The following is a 20,874-nucleotide window of genomic DNA, read 5'->3' as shown; positions in this document are numbered from 1 at the left end:
TCCACTAAGAGAGTATGTCCCCAAGACCGATCGAAGTTCTGAATGCCTCTAAGGAGAGCCATTGATTCGGTAAAGTGCGAAACATAGACACCAAGGTATTCAGAGTAGGAGAAGAGGATGTTTTGAAGATGATCTCTAAAGACCCCTCCCGCACCTGCGTGGCCAGGATTGCCTAAAGAGCAACCGTCAAAATTAAGTTTGATTGCTCCTTGGGGAGGAGCAATCCAAACTGATTTAACTTTGTTTTTCTTCGGGTTGTGGAATAAAATATGCTCCCAATTCTAGCTGAAAGAGTCCATAGGAATGCCCTTGAACCATGGGTGGTTTGCCGCCCAGAAGGTCACTAAGGATGTAACCTTCAAGAAGAGCGAAGGACCAGGGAATACCTGTCCCCGAAAAATACGCCCATTTCTTTCTTTCCAAATGGTCCGGATTGTTGCTGCCAAAGTAGATTCTGCCCGCCTTCGGCCAATGTGCAGCCAGATTCAAAGCGAAGAGGTCTTTTACCGTTGGAGGTAAAACCCAAAGCACCCCAAACAGTTGTAGAACTAGACTCCAAATCTCATGGGCCACATTACAATGCAGAAACAGGTGATTATTGGATTCCTCTTGGCACAAACACATGATGCACCTACTAGGGATAGGAATACCTTTCCTTTGCAGGTGATCCACTGTGAGTGCCCTGTTTGACCCTGCGATTCAATTAAAAGTTTGCACCTTTGGAGGTGCAATGGTCAGCCAAACTTGTGCAAGGATAGAAGTCGAGTTGAGGGGGAAAGCGGGGGGTTGGATGAGCCACCTGTAGAAGGAAGTCACAGTAAAATCCCCTGAAGGGGCAAGGGACCATACCAACTTGTCCCTTCCCTGGACCAGGATAAAAGTGTTGTAGAGCAAAGACAATAGGGAGAGGAATTGATGAGATTCCCCCTCAGAAAGGTTCCTTCTAAAAGAGGGATGTCAACGTCTTCTGCCTCCTTCGACTCTGAACTCATCCTCCATAGTTGCATCTCTATTCATCGCGACTGAGAATAGCGAAGGATAGGTTTCCTTTAAGGGGGTATGACCTATCCAAATGTCAGTCCAAAATCTCACTCTAGTACCATCTCTTGGACATTGTCTAATGTGTTTCCTGAATAATTCAAGGGATGCTGTTAGGGACCTCCACACCCCTGAAGCATTAGACCGAGGTTTGGTCTCTGGGACCCAAGACTAGACTGGAATATTATACTTTGTACCGAAGGACCTGAGCCCAAAGAGAATTAGATTGGGTGCCCAAACGCCACCACCATTTTCCTCAAAGGGCAATGTTATGTTTTCTCAAGTTTCTAATTCCCAGCCCCCCTTGATTTTTGGGTAAAAGAGCCTTGTCCCAAGTGATGAGATGAAATTTGCTTTTATCAGCTTGTCCCGACCAGAGGAAGTTCCTCATGGCTGATCAAGGCGGTTAGCCACCGAGGCCGGAATTTGAAAAAGGGACATCATATATACCGACGCATTGGTTAGAGTTGCTTTGATAAGGGTGGTTCTACCTGCTTGAGACAGATACCACCCTTTCCAACCAGCCATCCTTCTGTCAACCTTATCTATAACGTGGGACCAATGGTTCTTTTTGGGTTTTCGAAGTCCTAGGGGGAGGCCCAGGAATGAGGTTGGAAGGTCCTCCACCTTGCATTCCCATTCAAGAAGAAGGTCTCTAATAAGATTGGTGGTGATAGAGATACCCATCATTTTTTATTTCGCCATGTTGACCTTGAATCCAGTGGCCCTCTGGAAACACTTAAGGTAGATTCTGAGGTTTTCTGCCTCCGAAGGAGAGGCATCAAGGAAGACCAAGGTGTCATCTGCATATTGCAGATGCGACACAGTGGGCCCTCTTCTTGAGGATCCAAAGCCAGAAAGAAGCTTAGCATGGTAAAGCCGACCGAGGGATCCACTAAAAACCTCGGCTGAGATTGCAAAAAGGAAGGGGGAAAGTGGATCCCCTTGCTGCAGGCCTCTCGAGGACTGGAAGTACCCTTTGGGAGTACCATTGATAAGGATAGAGAAACTTGGGTGAGAAAAACACTCCCTCATCCACTTTCGCCAGCAGTTTCGAAAGCCCATACGGTCCATATTCTCATTCAAAACCGACCAGTCGACATGGTTTTAGGCCTTCTCCCAGTCAATCTTAAAAATGAGAACGGGATTATTGGCTATGTGTCTCGAGTGAATGCATTTGTTTGCTATCAAGACCCCATCAAGGATTTGTCTATTATTGATAAAGGCCGTCTGCAAGGGGGAGATGACTGAAGGCAAGACCTACTGAAGACGAGAGGCCAAAACCTTAGAAAGAATTTTATAGGAGGAGTTGAGCAAACTTATGGGACGAAAATCCTTAAGTTCCTCTGCCCCTTCGACCTTAGGGACCAGGGCGATGAAAGTAGCATTGATGGATTTGTTGAGAATCCCTCGCTGAAAGAATTCAGTGAAGAAGCTCAAAAAATCCGACCAAAAAGTCTCCCAAAAAGTCTTAAAGGGGGCCACCGAAAACCCGTTCGGCCCGGGAGCTTTGTCTTTAGCAAGGTCATCCAGAGATTTAAGAATTTCCTCTTTGAGGAAAGGACGCTCTAACCACAAGGCTTGTTCATCAGAGAGGGTCAAGAAATCCAGGTCAGTCATAGAAGGTTTAAGGTCAGAGGGAGCAGTGTAAAGGTTCTGAAAATAAGTGATGATTGTAGATTCATTCTCTGTCGGCCGTTCCAGGAAACAATTGTTAACTTTGATGGTTGAGATTGTATTGTCTCTCCTACGACAGTTAGCAATCATGTGGAAGAAGCGGGTATTGTGGTCGCTTGTTTTAAGCCAGTTGACCCTAGACCTCTGGTACCAATAAATCTCTTCCTTTTTCAGAGTGGAGAGGTAATTAAGCTTAGATTGGGTTCTGAGGTTCGTTTCAGGGAGAGACAGGGGACGAGATTCTTCTAGGCTATCTAGTTCTTGTAGAGTCTTAAGGAGTTCCGCGTTGATTAGGTTAAAATTCCCCAAAACAGACCTACTCCAGGGCTTGAGAGCAGCCTTGAGGAGTTGAATTTTTTACTGTAATCTGAAACCTGCTATCCCGCTAACAGTCCACCAGGTAGGCATCAGAGTGGAGAGGGACTTATCTTCCATCCAGACCAACTCGAATCTGAAAGGTTTACGACCCCTATCTACCGCTAAGGTAGACAAAAGGATGGGGCAATGATCAGAGATAGGTTTAAGCAGGGTGACGGCAAGGGAACCAGGGAACTTTTCTTCCCAGTCTAGGGAAAACAAAAACCTATCCAATTTGGAAAGAGAAGGTTGGGAAGAGTGACTGGACCAAGCAAACCAGTTGCCTTGGAGGGGGATGTCAAGCAAGTCGTTATTTGTGATAAAGTCAGAAAACTCTACCATCCCCTGAGAGATAACGTGAGGTGGAGTTACGTTCGTAAGACCCGAGCCGCAGTCTACCAGTCGAAGAGCAGTGGCCATAAATGGCCGTGAATTTCCATTTTAGGCCATCAGAGACTCTGAACAACATAATGGTTACTGAGAACTCCCCAACATGGGAGGAGACAAGGGTGTGATCAGTGGGTTCCCAAATAACCCAGATTCCCCCTGAAGCACCTACTGCGGGTAGAGCTACCCACTGGCAAGGTTGTCTACCCCAAATCTGACAGACTTGGAGAAGGGAGGGTTCAGGGCTCTTTGTTTCAGTAATGGCTAAAATGAGAGGGCAGTGTTTGGAGGACAGGTCCTTAATGGCGTTCTTTTTCTTAGGGTGACCCAGGCCTTTGATATTCCAGGAGACAACCTTCATGGAGACGAGGAAGAGTTGAGGAGAGAGGCTATTCTGGGTGAACGCCTCAAAGAGCTGTGAAGAGGGGAGAGAAGGGACCCTTCGACAGAGGACGGCCCCTGGTCAGACAATGAAGAAAAGAGGTTTAGGAGCTCCCTCTTTCCTTTGAAACCCACCTCCATACAGCTATGGGGATCGGCAAGCATGAAGCGGTGCGCCGGTCCTTCATGGCCATCGTGCAGGAAACCCATCACACGGTAGATCTCTTTCATCCTTGCTAGGTCTCGGTCTGGCCCATCCCCGTCGACCCCCTCATGAGCTGGACCCACCAAGGGGGGAGAGATGGGCGTTGCGACAGCATTTGCTGGGGTAGAGAGCCCGTCCCCATCAACCCCCCCCATCGACGTCACTGAGCGAGGGGGCAGAGATGGGCTCCTCTGAAGCACCCTGGTCTTCCTCCTGCTGAAAGGTTAAAAGGGAAGGGGAGGGAGACAGAAGGGTAAAGGTCCAAGGAGAGGGGAGGGAGCACACTAAGTGGAGCAGGGGAGGGGACCCAAACAAAGGAGGAAGAAGGAGGGGAGGAAGGAGAAGGGGGTAAGGGGGAAGACACAAGGGTCAGAGAGAGATAGGAAGGAAGGGGGGAGACAGGAGGAGGGTTGAGGAAAGAGAGAGATAGGAAGGAAGGGGGGAGACAGGAGGAGGGTTGAGGAAGGACGACTGCAGGAAGGACCTAGGCAGGGCGGGGGGCCGCTGATAGGGGAAAGAGGAGGAGAGGGGGGAAAGGGAACAGAGGAGGAGAGGAGGGCAGGGGGAAGTAGGTAAGAAGGTGGGAGACAAAAACGGAGTAGTGAGAGAGACAAAAAGGCCCAAGACAATGGTGGGAGGAGTGCACCCAATGGACCCTAACAATACTAGGGATAAGGCTTGGGGAGGGGTAATAGTCGAGAGAGGGATGAGAGAGATCTGAGTCCCAATATGGGGGGAAAGGATCCATCGAAAAAATGGTTGGATGGGGGTGGAGCGTGTCGGGCAGCTGCAACGGATGGAGGGGGGCTGAGAAAGGGAGGGAAGACACCCAAGGGGGAGAGAATGGCTAGCGCCGGCAGGCAAAAAAGGAAACCAAGGGGGAGAGAGAATAGAGAAAAGAGGAGGAAGAAGGGATGAGGTCGGTCCGCCGGCATCCTGAGGAAGCCACGCGATGCTCAAGAGAAGAGAGGGGGCAGAGATGGGCGGCTCGAGGCCATCAATGGCGGCTCTCAATGGTGGAAAGGAGGCAGGAGGATGGACAACCGAGAGGACAGGGGGGGAGGTCTCTTCAAGGCCCAGGGGAGAGCAAAGGACAGTAGGCAGAACGGTCGACAGGGGGGGGGGAGTAATGCATCGACACATCAAAGGGAGCAGGTAGCGTCGTGGCGGTAACCTTGGATAACATGTCAAAAGACCTTAAAAAGACACCAGGAGGGGAACCACACGGACACATGGGAAGGGGGCACGAGTGAAACACAAGGGTAGTCGAAGAGGCAGAAGGGATGAAAGGGTTCAAGGGGGGGGGCCGAGTCAAAAGCTAGCAAATAATTTGTCGGGCCGTCCTCGACAAACAAAGAAGGGCCTAGAGCTCGAAAGGAGGAGAGCTCAAGGGCGAGGGAAGATGCCACGTCACAAGAAGGACGAGGGGATGAGGATGGGGTAGGTGAGGGAAGGACAGCAAGATGAGGACAGGGTGACAAGTGGCATAGGTCGACGGCACTAATAGAGGAGCGTCAGGACATGTTGGTGGGCTGAATGAAGGTTCCTGCGACGCGTGGGCAGGAGGAGCAGCGGAAAGAGACAGCAGGGCAGAGCGTGGCTCAGGAGGTTGCCACGCATTCGACTGGAGAGGATGGAGGGAGGGCGGTTGCAGAGGAGGTGCAGGCGAAGGCGGAGGGGATTTCGAAAACGACGGGCCCGGGTCCGAGGGAGAGCCCGAGATGGTTGGTGACCCACCTCGGGTCTCCTTTCCGGGTCGACGACAGAAAGAGGGGGAAAGAGGGGAAGACGGGACCAGGGGGGCCTGCACTAGGCACTTCGGGTAGGGAGGGAGAGGCGAGGACGAAAGGCGAGGGAGCTGAGGGAGAAGGTGGCTACCTTTAACCACGGCCAAATCAGGGGGCCAATGACGCCTGTTACACAGGAGGGCTTTCTTAGCTACCAGAGTCCAAGAGGTCGGTTGGGCAGCCAAGGGAGCAGCCGAAGGCTCATTGTGGAGAAAATGAGGGGGAGGGGGGGAGACCGGAGACCAAGAGATGGAAATGGGGTAGTAGAGGTCGCTAACCTCTAACCCCAAAACTTTGGGAAGGGTTTTGGGATCCAGCAGTTCGACGAGGACATGAATAGAACCCAGTGGGAGGGTTTCGATAGAAATCCAATGAATAGAGACAAGGGACCCGCACCCAGCGGCGAGGCTCCGGAAGGTTGCAGGGGACCAGGCATGAAGCAGGATGTGTTGAAAGATAAGCCACACTCTCTGTTTTTTGAAAGACCCTTCCAAAGGCGACCAGGCCCGCAGAAAGCACCGTGCTCCAAAGAAGGTGAAAGTATCCATCCCCTGAAGCGCGAGGAGAGCACCTTTAGATGAGGGGAAGGAGAAAAGGATTTCGCCATTGGATAGGCGTCTGCAACTAAGATCAGACTCCCCCCAATGTTTCTGCACAGCCTTTTCAATGGCTCTAAAATCTGGCAAGTTGGACGAAAGCACCCAATGAGAGACGCAAGGAGCTTGGGCTTAGTCTTCTCAACCTCAACCTCAACCTCAACCTGAGGGACGGAGATGCAAAAGGGGACAAAGGGAGATCTAACAGCAAGAGGGGGGATCTCGGGTGGTTGCATGGGGGGATTCAGGGGGAGGGTGGTGTTGGGCTTATGGGAAGCAGCAACCTGAGAGAACGAGGCCCTGAGAAAGGTGGGGGTCGAGGAAAAGGGAAAAGCAACAGCAGCCCTGAGCAATGGCGGAGGGGGTTTGGGGTAAAGGTCGTAGATGTCATTCCAACTACAAGGGGGAAGGGGGCGCGAGGGAGGACGCTGGGGAGGGGGGGGAGGAGGGAGGGAGAGACGCAGAGAGGAAGCAAGACGACGACGACTCATCTTTGTATAAAATGTTTGTTAGCAACATTAATTACATAAGATTGCAAATATGAGAGAGGACAATAGTTTGAAGTATGAACTATGCCAATCCCCTCCCTGGTCAATAGATGAAAAGAGACCTTTTTCCTTTTCAACCATTGACATCAACTAAAGCACCAAAATCTTTCAATATTGAATAAGTATTGTTTGCTATAACAGTCTCACAGAAAAATACATCATTGGGGTAATGGGTTGAAAGTTCAAACCTAATGACGATCAAAGCGCTACGAGTAGATATGAGTATCTTCTTTGGAAGCGATAGATTCCTCCTACTTCTCGATCATATTTGGAGGATGAAAACCCTAAGTGGGCTTCCAAGAAGAACAAAAAGAGCAAGAAATAGTTTGAACAGTTTTCTTAGTTGTTTTGGGGCTATTTCACTTTCTTTCTTTTTTTCATTGCTAGTTGGCAGATGTGGAGATGTGCAACCAAAATTTTATGTGATCGCCGCATACTAATGAAGCTGAAGGGGAAGCTCTATAGGACAGTTGTGAGACAGCTTTGCTTTATGGGGTGGAATGTTAGGCGGTCAAGAAACAACATAACCATAGGATGAGTATAGCAGAGATAAGGATGTTGAGAAAGATGAGTGGCAAGACAAAATAGCATAGAATATGAAATTAATACATTCTAGAGAACTTCATTGTGGCTCCATAGGCGATAAGACGAGAGAAAGTAGACGTAGGTGGGTTGCCCACGTGCAGACGCAGTACGATGCTTGTTAGGAGGTGCGAGTTGATTCATTTCGAAGGCTCAAAAAAGGCAAGGGGTAGGCCCATAAGGACATGGTCGAAATAGTGACAAAAGACTTGGGGACTAATAGCCTCACAAAGGGTACGGTCTTTGATAAAGCAGAATGGCAGACCAGGATTCATGTAATCGACCCCAAATAGCTGGAAAAAAACCTTGATGACGATGACGATGATGATGATGATGAATTTACGGACTTCTTGTACATTTTAATTAAAGTTAGGGAGTTTAATTTCAGCTATACTTAAAGACCTTTTAGTCAAAAGTTAATTGTACGAACAAATATGGTCCAAAACAATAAATTTTTCATATAAAAGAGGATTGTGGATGGGCTGAAGGGGCAATCATCTATTCCTGTTCCCAAAAAAGAAGACTTGTCTTGAGGAAAAAAGAAGTCTAAGGCTTGAGCCCTAAGTGAGTTTTCTTGCTGATTTTTATTTTGAGAAAATTTTTCCGTACCCCCCATCTTTTGCACCCATTTCTCAAGAGACCCAAAGATTTAAACTATTTCTTGAGGCATAGGGTCTCTATCTTTTCTATCCTCCAACCCCCTGGACCCTTTTGACCACATATTATTGACCTAAACAATTTGTGAAATGACTCCCTTTTACCAAGTTACCTCTCCGTCTCTCTCTCTCACACCTCTCTCTCTCTCAAACACCAGCTTGTGGCTTGAAAGGTTGGGGGCGCCGAAACTGGTGCACTAGCTAGTAGACCAGAGAAAGCTTGCATCGACCAGTATTCAAAAAAGTACTTAGGCGATCCAAAAGGCCAGGGCGATCCAAAAAGCCCAGCGCTTAAGCGATCCAAAAAGGCTTGAGTGCATTCAATTTGCGTGGCAATCCCTGGGCGGCCACCTAGGCGGTACGGAATCCGCCTAGACGAGCGCTCAGTGCCCCTCCTAAAGGCGGAGTTTTTTTTTTTTTTTGTTTTATTGCTTTTTTTTAAAACATAAATGCTTTTAAAGATGAGTTTTAGGTTCATTTGAAACCTAAACCCACAAGAACCCATTTTAGAGATAAAGAAACTTCAAAGAAACTAAATTTTGTGATTCTTATTGGATCGAAGTGTTTCTCAAAGTTATGAAAAACGGATCCAAACATCACCCAGATAGATTAGATTTAGTTTTGTAGTTTTATAATCCTATTACAGGGTGTTTTTTATTATTTTAGCACCTAAAAACATCTCAGAGGTGGGAATTTGGAGTTCGAGCAATCAAAATAAGTGCAAAACTTTATTTTTTAGATTGCTTGCTTTATTTTGAGATGTCTTCTTCATGATCTAGTCGCAGTGGAGATCCGGGTTGAAAATATGGATATAACTCGAATCCAAATGACAAAAATTGTATTAGATGCAATTATTGTGAAAAAGATACAAAAAAGGGTATAAACCGGTTTAAGAAACATCTTGCCCGTATTAAGGGGGATGTTGCCCCTTGTAAAAATGTTCCTGAAGCTATTAAAGAGGAGATTAAGTAATATATGAGTTCTATAAAATAAAACCAGGAACAAAATCTTTGTCATTTGAATAGATCTATTTCTACTTCTCTAGAAGAAGTGATCCGGGTTGGAAGTAGCGGTATAACCCAAAACCAAACGATAAAAGTTTTACAAGGTGTAATTTATGTGAAAAAGATACCAATGGGGGTATTAACCGATTCAAGAAACATCTTGCTGGTATTAAAGGGGATATTGCTTCTTGTAAAAATGTTCCTGAAGCTAATTGGGATGAGATTAGACAATTTCTGAATTTAAAATAACCAGAAAATGATGAAAATGAGCCTTGTTCTATGGACATATCTTCTCCAGGTTCTTCTAGAAGTGGTGATCCAGGTTGGAAGTATGGTTATAACACGAATCCGAATGACAAAAATCATATTAAATGTAATTATTGTGGAAAGGACACTAATGGGGGCATTTACCGGTTTAAAAAACATCTTCCCAATATTAAGGGGGATGTTGCGCCATGTAAAAATGTTCCTGAGGCTACCAAGGAGGAGATTATACAATATTTGAATTCAGGGAAGCACAAAAACATAGAAAATGGTAGAATAGCCAAAACTCCTAGAGCATCATCTGCACATACTAGTAAGAGGGAGGTAGAAGAAGAGGAGGAGGAAGATGCAGATTCAGAAGAAACCGAAGAGGACGAGCGTTATATTGAAGAGGGAGATGACTCTGATGATGGTGGCCTCGAATCTGATGCATATGATGAGGCTTACCCTATTCCTTCTGATGATGATGATGACTGAAAACTCTTGATGTTGAGTGTTGACTATTGTGTCCTAGATTGTAGTCTGTATATTTTCTGAATTTTTGTATATTTTCTTTTTCTTATTTTTAGTTTCTACTTTCTAGTTTCTAGTTCTACTATCTAACTTTTGTGTGTACAGTCTACAGTGTATCAAACTATCAGTGTACGCTTGTATGATTTTACTGTTTTAAGCTTTTAGCATTGTATGAAAATATGGATTATAGTCTTATGGATTATCAAAATTCTCTTCTCGACTTCTATCTTCTTTTTTTTCAACTAGGATTATGGCCTTATGGATTATCAAAATTCTTATAGATTATAGTCTTATGAATTATCAAATTCTTATAGATGATAGTCTTATGAATTATCAAATTCTTATGGATTATCAGAATTAGACTATCTTTTTTTTCTTTTCTTTTTTTTTTTAACTAGGTCGCCCAGGTTCTGGGCGCCTGCCTAAGCGGCCGCCTAGGCGCTGGGCGGCCTGGACCCCAATAGCCGCCTAGGTGCCGCCTCGAGCTTTTTGAAACTCTAGCATCGATGGCTGAGAAATGGATGCATTAGATTGAAGAGTAGGGTTTTGAAACGATGGAGGTGGTGGGTTCACTGGTCTTTGAGCCATGAAGCTTGATAGACCTTGAAGTGGAGGACCCAAAGGAACAAAAGGCATCTGAGATTGAGGGGGAAGGGGACTTGAAGGTTGAAATCACGGATCAGTCATGGTGGGTAGGCCAAGAGGGGCAAAAGCTTGGGCCATGGCTAGTCGACCCGTGAATTTCCATGGAACGAAGGCTTTGAACCCGTAGAAGATGATGTTATAACAAGCGAGGGGGGGGGGGGAGGGGGCAACATGAGGAGGTCGATTGAAGACTGAAACTGAAGAAATTAATTGTGGGTTTTGTCCAAAGACCCCAGGTTGAGGATTTCCATGAAAAGAAGGCTCCGAAACAATTGCAGAGGAAGTGGGAAATTGGAGGTGGAGCAATGATTGGAGGTTGACTGAGCACTGAATTTGGAGAAACAAATTGTGGGTTTTGTGGAGGGATGCCATTAAAGCTTGGAGGAGGAGGAGCTCGATTGAGCAGAGGCTCTAATGAAGCACGATTCGCAAAAGAAATTGGAGGAGAAGAGAAGGGAAAGGCACACCTTCCATGGAAATCTGATGTGAATCTAGCTTTCTCGTACCCGATTGGAATGCGGAATTTGGCTCTCAAATCTTAAAAAAGGGAGAAGGGTGTCTGCAACTGACTTTGGATATTTAACAGAGAGAGAGAGAGAAAGAGGGAGTTCAGAGAGAGACGGAGATGTTAATTTGGTAAATGAGAGTCATTTCACAAATTGCTTAGGTCAATAGTACATGGTCAAAGGGGTCCAGGGGGTTAGAGGATAGAAATATAGAGATTTTATGCCGCAAGAAATAGTTTAAATCCTTGGGTCTCCTGAGAAATGCGTACTAAAAATGGGGGTTACGGAGAAATTTTCCCTTTTATTTTATCTTCAAGTTCTCTGCATCAAACCCATTATCACTTAGCATCCCTATTTTATCACTTAACATCCTGCCCTATATTGTCCCAATAACAATCAAACATTTATGTTTGTTTTGGACCCTCCTGAATTTTGAGTGTGAGATATGTCGAGTGTTAAATCCGCTTGTTATTGGGACAAAATAAAGCTGGGTATGTAGTGATGAAACAGGTATGTTAATGCTAAGTTGTGGTTCACATAAATGTTAAAATCTCTAGATAAAACTCATGTTTCTCAAACATCTGTCTCAATCACAACCAAGACTTAGCATCCTTCTTTCATCATTAAACACCCAGCCTTATATTGTCACAACAACCATCAAACTTAACACTCAAACATATGTTCTCCCAACAACAATCAAATTAATTCTTATCTCAAGTGTCAATCAAACTAGATACTCGAGCTACCCTTCTTAATTACTAACACCTTCAAATAATATGTCCCCTCCATCCCACTAAGACATTTCAAGCATAAAATTCTTGCTGAGCAACTTGGCAACCTCTGACTCCTCTACCTTATTTTCTACTATATACACTCTATATCTCCTCCAAATCCCTATATTTTGTTGGGGGGGGGGGGGAATACAAAATCATGACCTTCACTTCAGATAAAATCCAGAACCTCACACAACTACAAAGCTTCCATCCCCGACCATGACAATGAGAGACTCATTCCCCACAACAAAATTCTTGGAAAACCTAAATGTAGAAGCCATCACACAAGCATCATTATTTCAAAACAATGATAACCACTACATTTTAAAAAAAAAAAACATGCTAACCACTAGAAACATTTTATCAGGTCTGCAGTAGTAGAGACGTGTGAAATACTTCAGAATGGCAGGAATTTCTCAGTAATTATTTTTTGCCTAATTGAAACTGCCATGAACCATTTAGCTGACGACAATAAATCTAGAGACCAAAGGATCATTGAATCATATCTTACACCTAGTGTTTTAAAACTGGCCAAGCCGACTTGGGACTCACCCGAGTCGGCTAGGCTCAGCTCAAGAAACTTGTGAGCGGTCAGCTAGAAACTAGGGACTCGCCCAAGTCCCACCTTAGTTTGGCTTTTATTTGTTGTTTTCTTACAGAATTGGTGGAGTCGAATCCCCGGACTTGGGTTTGGGACCTGGCGAGTCCCGATCCAAGTTAGGGTTTAAAACATTATTTATACCATTATCTCTCCCTTATAGCAATCATGCCCAAGCAAATTACAGTCTTCCTGAATACAGAAAGAAATCGAATATAGTCTAAACTCTCAGATTCATAATATAGAAGAAATCCATTGAAATTTTCAGATTAGTTTCCATTAAATCTTACACTCTATAAGAAGCATCACAGTTGCACTGCTCTCCATGAAGCATCACCGACAGGGCCTACAAGTTTTCAAGCAAGTTCCGAATACAAACATTTTGAACTTTCATATTTCATAAATTCAAACAGGACAATGATATTTATGGAGGGGCAGCAAAGCAATGTGGAGGACGTTGAAGAAATAGGTGACCAGAAGCGCACTGAGATCACCAGGATATTACCTACCTTAAATCTTAAGTACCTCAGTCAAAAGCATAAAATATTCAAATTGCCCATTAAGAGATTATTCATTTCATTAAATTTTTCATATAAACAATCTGAAAATGAAGTAAACCAGATGGAAACTGCCTCTATGAATACTAGCAAGAGGAGGGGGGAAGAAGAGAAGGAGGGGGGTGAGGGTGAGGGTGAGAATTGCTGTTTTTCCATATAACTAACTCCAAGCAGGCGTAAAAAGGTGACTGAAACTGTAGGGAAAGAAGTAGAGGATCTTGAGAGAGTGTGTGTTTGAAACCGTAGGGAAAGAAGTACAGAATCTTGAGAGAGAGAGAGAGAGAAAGGACGAGGGGAAAGGGCGAGCACTTTTCTCCATTTTGAAATCAAAAAAGCAGGAAAAGCAAGAGATAGAGATGCCTTAATATTAAGACTCCACATTGAAATCAGGAAGCGAAGAACAGAGAGAGACCTTCCTCTTGAGAATCTGAGCAGCAAAGAACTCAACCTCAAAATTGAGCAAGGGTGAGGAGGAGGAGCCCCTGGTTAGAATCAAAGTGGCTACTTCCCATGCTGCGTCAGTTTGTTGGAACTCAACCAGCCATTGGTTAGCGGCAACTCTGTTACACGACTGAACGTCGTGATTCAACACATGTACGGCCTCTGCAACTTGCCTTTGAAGCTCCATCCCTCCTCTCCCTCCACCATTAAATCAAACAAATTTCCCTTACTCTCTCTTCTTTGAAGCCTCCATTTCTTCCAGGATAAACGAGAAAGCCTCTTCGTCTCCCCTTGGTGCAAATAGAGACAAAAATGACCAGAGTTTCCTTCAAATTATCAAAACCGCCCCAGCTCTACGATAAACTCCATTGCATTTGTAGATCGAGCACTTCTTCTGAGTTCAGATTAACGATGAAGTGGAGACAATCAAAGCTCTTCGATCCGATATCCCATGTTTTTACAGCGATCCTTCCAGAAACGGCGAATAATTCCTGGTTTCCCTATTATTGAGCATGAAAATTAGGTAAAAGACGCAAATACAGCAGAGTTCGCTGGAAATTCCCAACATTCGCCGTAAAGTTCAGAATATTTAAATGATTTGGCCTGAAACGGGTAGAAGAAACGCCGGTTATTAGCTTCTTCTCACGATCCCAACGCTACAAAACAGGGCTGAACGTTTTCTAAATCGTCTTGTCCAGGATCCAGAAACAAAGTGCACAGTCGCAGTAACACCTTATTATCCAGAAGTGAAGAAACAGAGCAAGAAAAAAGCTCTCGTCCTTACCTCCGATGAACTGTAAAGGTCCTCGCCCAAAAACTCCAGCAAGGAACGGCCGATTTCCGCCTTTTCTTCACCGGAGTTTCACCACTGCGACTTCTCATCCAAAATAAAACACTTAATTCCTTCATTTTCCGGACATCGATAATCAAAATCCGGCTGTCTCTGTACGGAAAACGCCATTGTAGCGGACAATAATTCTTGAGAATAAAATATCCGGCAATAAATACTCGATTTCCTCCTCTTTTCGGCCGCGAGTCTTCACCGCTGCAACTTTCCGGTCACCGAAAAGCCTAAAATCCTGCTATCGATAATTAAAATCCGGTGATCACTGACAAGAACCCCATTTTATAGGAGAAAAATGCTTTTGAGAGAGAGAGAGCTTCGAACCAAGGCAAATAAACGACTCTGACTACATATATTCACCCTAAAAAAAAATAGCAGACGAGGACTTTTTTTAATTTTAAATAGTAATTTATCTTTTAAAGTGATGGCCAAACTCGATATATGAGGGTGACGTTTGTAGAGGGTGTCAACCTTGTGCTATTAAAGTAAGTGCGCCTCAAAACCACGTCGAAAGTGCATTTTCGGAGCAACAAAGCATTGCGATGATACGAAAATCTACTGTTGCCACCGATTATAAAATTTAAAGTTTAAAAAATGGTAACCATAAAACGGAACAATGAACATTTAAAAAACTTAAAAATTACCCGTCCAAATAATGTAGTAGAAGATGAACTATTTTTAAGGCTAGAAATACTCTTTTTTTCATGTTTATGAATCTCGACGTCTAGGTGACCGAATTGAGGGTTTTTTAGCATAAAAACAACACTCACTAATGAATTTCTTAAGTACTCTCTATAAAGTTGAGACTTTATATAAACTTTTTCCAATATTATAATAGATTAGAGGGTGCGTTAGGATGCTCACACTCACATTATGGATTAATTTACTCAACATAATTTAAATATATATATATATACCATTGTTTTGTATATGGAGTTTTTTTTAGTAAGAGTATTTTTGGTAATTAAAAGGGGTGTGACATCATCCAAATACACACTATGTGTATGATATCGTTCCCTTCCTAATGATCAAAAAGACCCTTATTAAAAAATGCTCTATGTATAAAATAAAATATCTAAAATTATTAAGTACAATGATACAGTACTCAGCACTCTTACATAACCCACATAACCCTAGATTATAATGGGCATTCCGATAACCCAATAGGATTCGAGGCCTTTGGCCGCTAGTGTATGAGAGCGCTCAAATATGACCTCCCACCAATGTACGGAGCATAGTTAGCAAGTCACTGATTTAATCGTGACTTTTTCAAAAAAACGGCGTTTTTTTGTAAATCGATTTAATATGTGACTTTTTCAATAGATCAGTAAAATACGCGATCTTTTCAGGAAGAAGTTTAAAACGTGACTTTTTCACAATTTTAAAAAATCGTTTCAAAAAATCTTTCATATTAATATACTCTTCTTCTTCTTTTTGAAAGTTCAATATCTTTTTCCTGTTTTGTGAAATTTCTATTTCTATTTTTATTTCTATTCTCCCGAAACTTTTTCTGGTTCCCTGCTATGGATATTGTGCGTATTTTTTCGGGTGGTTATGGGTAGACAATAATTAGAAAGTATGGGGTAGACAATTTATTTTTAGAAAGATGAAAATTGAATTCATCGACCCAATATTTATCTTGACGAATATAATAGATAATCATCTTATTATTTAGAGATATATCACATTGAATATTTGAAATTTATATTCATATGGAGGTCATATTTATAATGAGTGATATATATAGAGTGAAAGCATTACTCCTCACTACTATTAAATTTTTCTATACTGAGTGAGATATATATATATATATATATATATATAGTTTTAAATTTTCTAATATTTTAAATATATCTGATTTTTTTACTCTGATTTTTTAAGCCTAGTCCGATATATTCGTGATCTCTTTACATGAAGTATTTTTGCCGATCTATATTTTTTACCCGATTTTTTATCTGACTTTAAAAAAATAAAAAATAATTTGTTTCCGATTTCATGGTGAGCCAATTTATTGATAATCCCCGACTTGCTAACTATGGTACGGAGAGCTTCAATATTCATCGTAACTCTACAAGGTTTATATTGGGATTTTGTTAGTATTCTCCTTAATGCACTCAATTTTTTTTTTTGAACACTTGTGTATTTGGTAATGTAAAATGGTTCAATTTTTTTTGAACATTTATATACGTTGTAATGTAAAATATTTAGTAAAGCACTTTTTACTATTAGGAGGGGTAGGATAAATATTTTTATAAAAAAAACTCTTCTTTCTATCAAAAATTTCAATTTTACGCCTATTTATTTATCTAAAATATCCTTAGTAAAAAATATTGCTACATAGTGGAGTTAAAGTATTAAGTGTAACAATCCTAAACTTTCAAAAACAAAAAAAAAAAAAAAAACGGGACAATAAACTTTTAATAAGTGATGATCCATATGAGCATGATGGTCCTTAGGGACTATCACTATTTTCAAAATCTTTTGATTAAGTTTATTTTGTTTGCTCCTGCCTTGCCACGTCAAGTGGACATATAAGGGGTATTGTAACGGTTACACCTCGTTTATGAGGTGTCACTTAATAAAATATTATAATAAGGTGTCGTAAGAGTTTAAATACGAGAGGCGAGGACTCCCACCCTAGAAAGCTTTTGAAATCTTTTCCTTTCTGATCGAAACACAGTGAGCTCCTCTCCCTAGCCGAATTTTTATCGGAAGCTCCCTCTCAAATATTTTAGGTAAGTGACATCATCTTCCTGAAAAATAGTCTGTTTTTAATAAATAGTGATATTTCTGTCCAGGATCTTTGTTTTATAAGTTTTGTTTGTAAGTGACCTCATTGTCTCGAAAAATAATCCATTCTTTTTAAAAATGAAATGAAATAATTATTTCTGCTTATTATCATGAATTTTAGGCGCGATATATTTAATGCGCACGTGACCTCATTATCTTGAAAAATAATCTTTTTAATAAAAATTGTGATATTTTATCTATGTTAGAAATTTTGAATGCTGTAAATTATGAAAAATAAATCTATTTATTTTTCTTGTCTATTGTTAGAAATAAATGTGATATTTCTGCTTTTAGTAAAATTGTGATATTTCTTTCTACTGTTTTGAATATTTAGACATTGTAAAATTCATGTGCAAATGACTGCCTTATTATTTAAAAATTGACATTTTTGCAATTGATTATAGTATTATTGTGAAATGTTTATTTGTGGATTGATATCCCATAAATTGTGATAATTCCGTATTCTTGAATTTCTATAAGAGTTTTTCTATACATATTAAATTGGCAATTATGCTAGAATGCCTTTACAAACTGCTACCTTTCTAAATTTGAGCCCAAAATATTTGATTGGTTATTTTTGAAATGTTATAGAGAGTAACTGTTATTAATGGTTTAAGTGAAATTCATATTAATGATTTCAGTGATATGTTGAGTACATGATATTGCTGCTTTCAAATGTTTAAAGAGATTTATAAATAATTTAAGTATGGAAGTGGACTCATCCGGTTCGCCGGTGAGGTATAAGTGGACCTATCTGGGACGCCGGTAGGGATTAAGTGGACTCATCCGGTACGCCGGTGAGGTATAAGTAGACCTGCAGGGATTAAGTGGACCTATCTGGGACGCCGATAGGGATTAAGTGGACCCATCAGGACGCTGATGGGGTATATAGGTGACCTACTTGGGACGCCAGTAGGGTATTTTGTGAAATCCTTTGTATTATGCACTACCGTTAAAGTGTTATATGCATTTCAATTATTCGGATTATACTTAATTATGCATTTATTGAAAGTAAAACTGTTGATGCATTTCTGTTAATAGATCTCATTTTGGAAAATATTGATATCTTTCAATCATGATTATTTTTAGAATTATGATGATCACTTACTGAGTAGCCAAACTCATCAAACTATGGTAAACATTTTTTCAGGATAACTGCGGATTCATTTTTAGTGCTAGTAAAGATCAACCTTGGAAGATACTGTTGTTGTGCTAGCTTTCTTTATTTACTTTGTATGACCTCGCCACTGTAAATTTGTCCTATCAATAGATGTATATATGTTTTGTCTGTCACATCTCAGGAATAACAGTATTGTAAATTCTTGGGGTGTGACATTAAGTGTCCAAAAATATTAAGTATATTAAGTAAGGAAAAGCTGAGGTTAGCCCACTAGCTAATAACTATAGTGTTAGCCCAACGGTTCATATTGAATCTGGGCCGATCTGACGGTCATAACCCCATTTTGTATTTTAATTTTAATATTTTTTTATAAAAATTTAAATTACTTAAAATTTGGAGCGTATATTCTTTAAAAATAGAAGAATCTAATAAAAATATAAAAAAAATAAATTGGCCAAAATACCTTAAAAAATATTTTAGGGGTATTTTGATCAATTTATTGAGTGCAAATTATTTTATAATATTTTTATTAGGTGCACCTTGATGAGAAAAATTAACGCCTAAAACTTCATTTGTTTTGGATTTGTAGAAAATATTAAAATTATATTACAAAATAAAGTCATAACCGTTATATTGGCCCAAATTCAATCATTGTCATGGGCTGACACTGTAGTTGTTAGCTAATGGGTAAATACTTATATATATATATATATATATATAGAAAAATATCCTATCAGCCCAAGGGCGTACTGCAACAGTAAACGGCAACGGCCCAGATTGAATATGGGCCGATGTGACGATCTCGAATATCCAGTAGTATTTGAATTTAAATTTTTTTCTCTAAATCAGATTGATCTAAAATTTGGAGTGCGTGTACATAAAAAAAGTGAATCTTGAAAAAATATATAAAAAAAAAAAATTACAAGAAAAAATTGACCAAAATACCCCTGTAAAGTTTCAGGGGTATTTTGGTCATTTTTTCATGTTCCTTTTTTATATTTTTATTAGGTGCACCTTGATGAGAAGAATATACACCTAAAATTTCAAGTGATTTCAATTTATAGAAAAAAAATTAAAATTTAAACACAAAAAAGGTCGTGACCGCCAGATTGGCCTAGATTCAATCTGGGCCATTGGCATTTACTGTAGCAGTCAACTAGTGGGTGCACAGAATCCACTTCCTATATATATATATATATATATATATATATATATATATATATATATATATATATATATATATATATATATATAGTAAACCTTACAACAGCTGGCCAGCTATAATGAATAGTATATAGGTGGAATGGGAGCCGTCAGATCTTCATCATGTTGTTCAGAATGCACATTACTTTTTAAATTTTAAGTTTTTTTTATATAAATATAATTAATATGAAATTTTAGGTATATATACCTAATACTATTGTGCACCATAGAAAAATATAAAAAAAATATTTTCAGTAATTTAAAATGACCAAAATACCCTTATCATTTTTCAGGGGTATTTCGGTTATTTAATATTCTGAGAAATATTTTCTATATTTTTTTATTTGTGCACCCTATTTTTTAGTACAGATGTCCAAAATTTCATTACAATCCAATTTATAGAAAATAATTAAAATTAGAAGAGTGATATGCATTCTGAACCATATGATGAAGATCTAACGGTTCTCATTCCACCTATAGTACTATTCATTATAGCTGGCCAACTAGTGTTAGCTTTTTCCATATATATATATAGGAAAATTATCCTATGAGCCAATGGGCTCACAAGTAAAAATGAGCCTAACGGCTCAGATTGAATCTGGGTTGCTCTAATGATCACAGATGCCCGATAATGTTTGAATTTTAAATTTTTTTTCTACATATCCAAATCATTTGAAGTTTTAAATGTGTATTCATAAAAAATAGGTGAATCTTCAAAAAATATCCACAAAATATTTTACATGAAAAAATTGACCAAAATACTCTCGTAAATTTTTCGGGGTATTTTGATCAATTTGGGTTTTGCGGAATATTTTTTATATTTTTATTAGGTGCGGTTTGATGAGAAGAACACATGCCTAAATTTCAAGTAACTTGGATTTGTAAAAAAAAAAAATTAAAATTCAAACACTACTTTGAAATGTTTTATTATATTTTCCCTAAAGTGTTACTTTGCATTCCCTTTTTAGGTTGATTTGAGTTGGGAATCGAATTTTTAATGATGCTAGAGCTCCTTTGAACAATTTTTTTTTTTTTACTTTTATTTTAAGGGAGGGGGTTGAGAATATTGAGAGCTTTGTTACTCTCATGAAATTTATACATCCAAAATTGAAGTTTGGATCTAAATTTAACTTTGGAAAGATTCAAATTTTTAAAGATTTTGCAAATATGATTCACCAAATAGTAAAAAAACGAATTGTTTTTCTAAGTTGATTGAAAAAGCTGCATAGGATTTTTTTTTTCTTGGATTTGGCTTAGAGAAAATGTATTTTACTATTTGTTGATGTAGATGAGGGAATGAGGTTATGCTTTATCTTTTTAGTTTAAATCTTAGGGTTGGCAAACGGCTGTGCCTTGGACCTATCTATCCTTGGCCCTAACCCCTATATGCCCGCCCCTAGCC

General features: G+C 40.5%; 1 protein-coding gene across 18 annotated transcripts in view; it reads right to left on the bottom strand.

The window, feature by feature from the left end:
• The window catches only part of LOC18434614 (ARM repeat superfamily protein), a 38,665-nt gene extending 23,756 nt beyond the window's left edge, over nt 1-14,909 (bottom strand). For 6 of the 18 annotated variants that reach the window (XM_088870009.1, XM_088870011.1, XM_088870012.1 and 3 more), the window contains exon 1: nt 13,487-14,908. In XM_088870009.1, coding sequence (XP_088726135.1) covers nt 13,487-13,702 — 216 coding nt within the window. In that variant the 5' untranslated portion in view covers nt 13,703-14,908. Of the gene's footprint in view, nt 1-13,486 lie in introns of all 18 variants that reach the window. The other 12 variants (XM_088870006.1, XM_088870008.1, XM_088870007.1 and 9 more) reach the window with 5 other exon arrangements.
• Nucleotides 14,910-20,874: the final 5,965 nt, after the last annotated feature.

This window comes from Amborella trichopoda, chromosome 6, assembly GCF_054954075.1.
Source record: "Amborella trichopoda isolate Santa Cruz 75 chromosome 6, AtrichopodaSantaCruz75HAP2 v2.0, whole genome shotgun sequence".
Classification (NCBI taxonomy): domain Eukaryota; kingdom Viridiplantae; phylum Streptophyta; class Magnoliopsida; order Amborellales; family Amborellaceae; genus Amborella; species Amborella trichopoda.
This window is presented reverse-complemented; position numbering and strand designations above follow the sequence as displayed.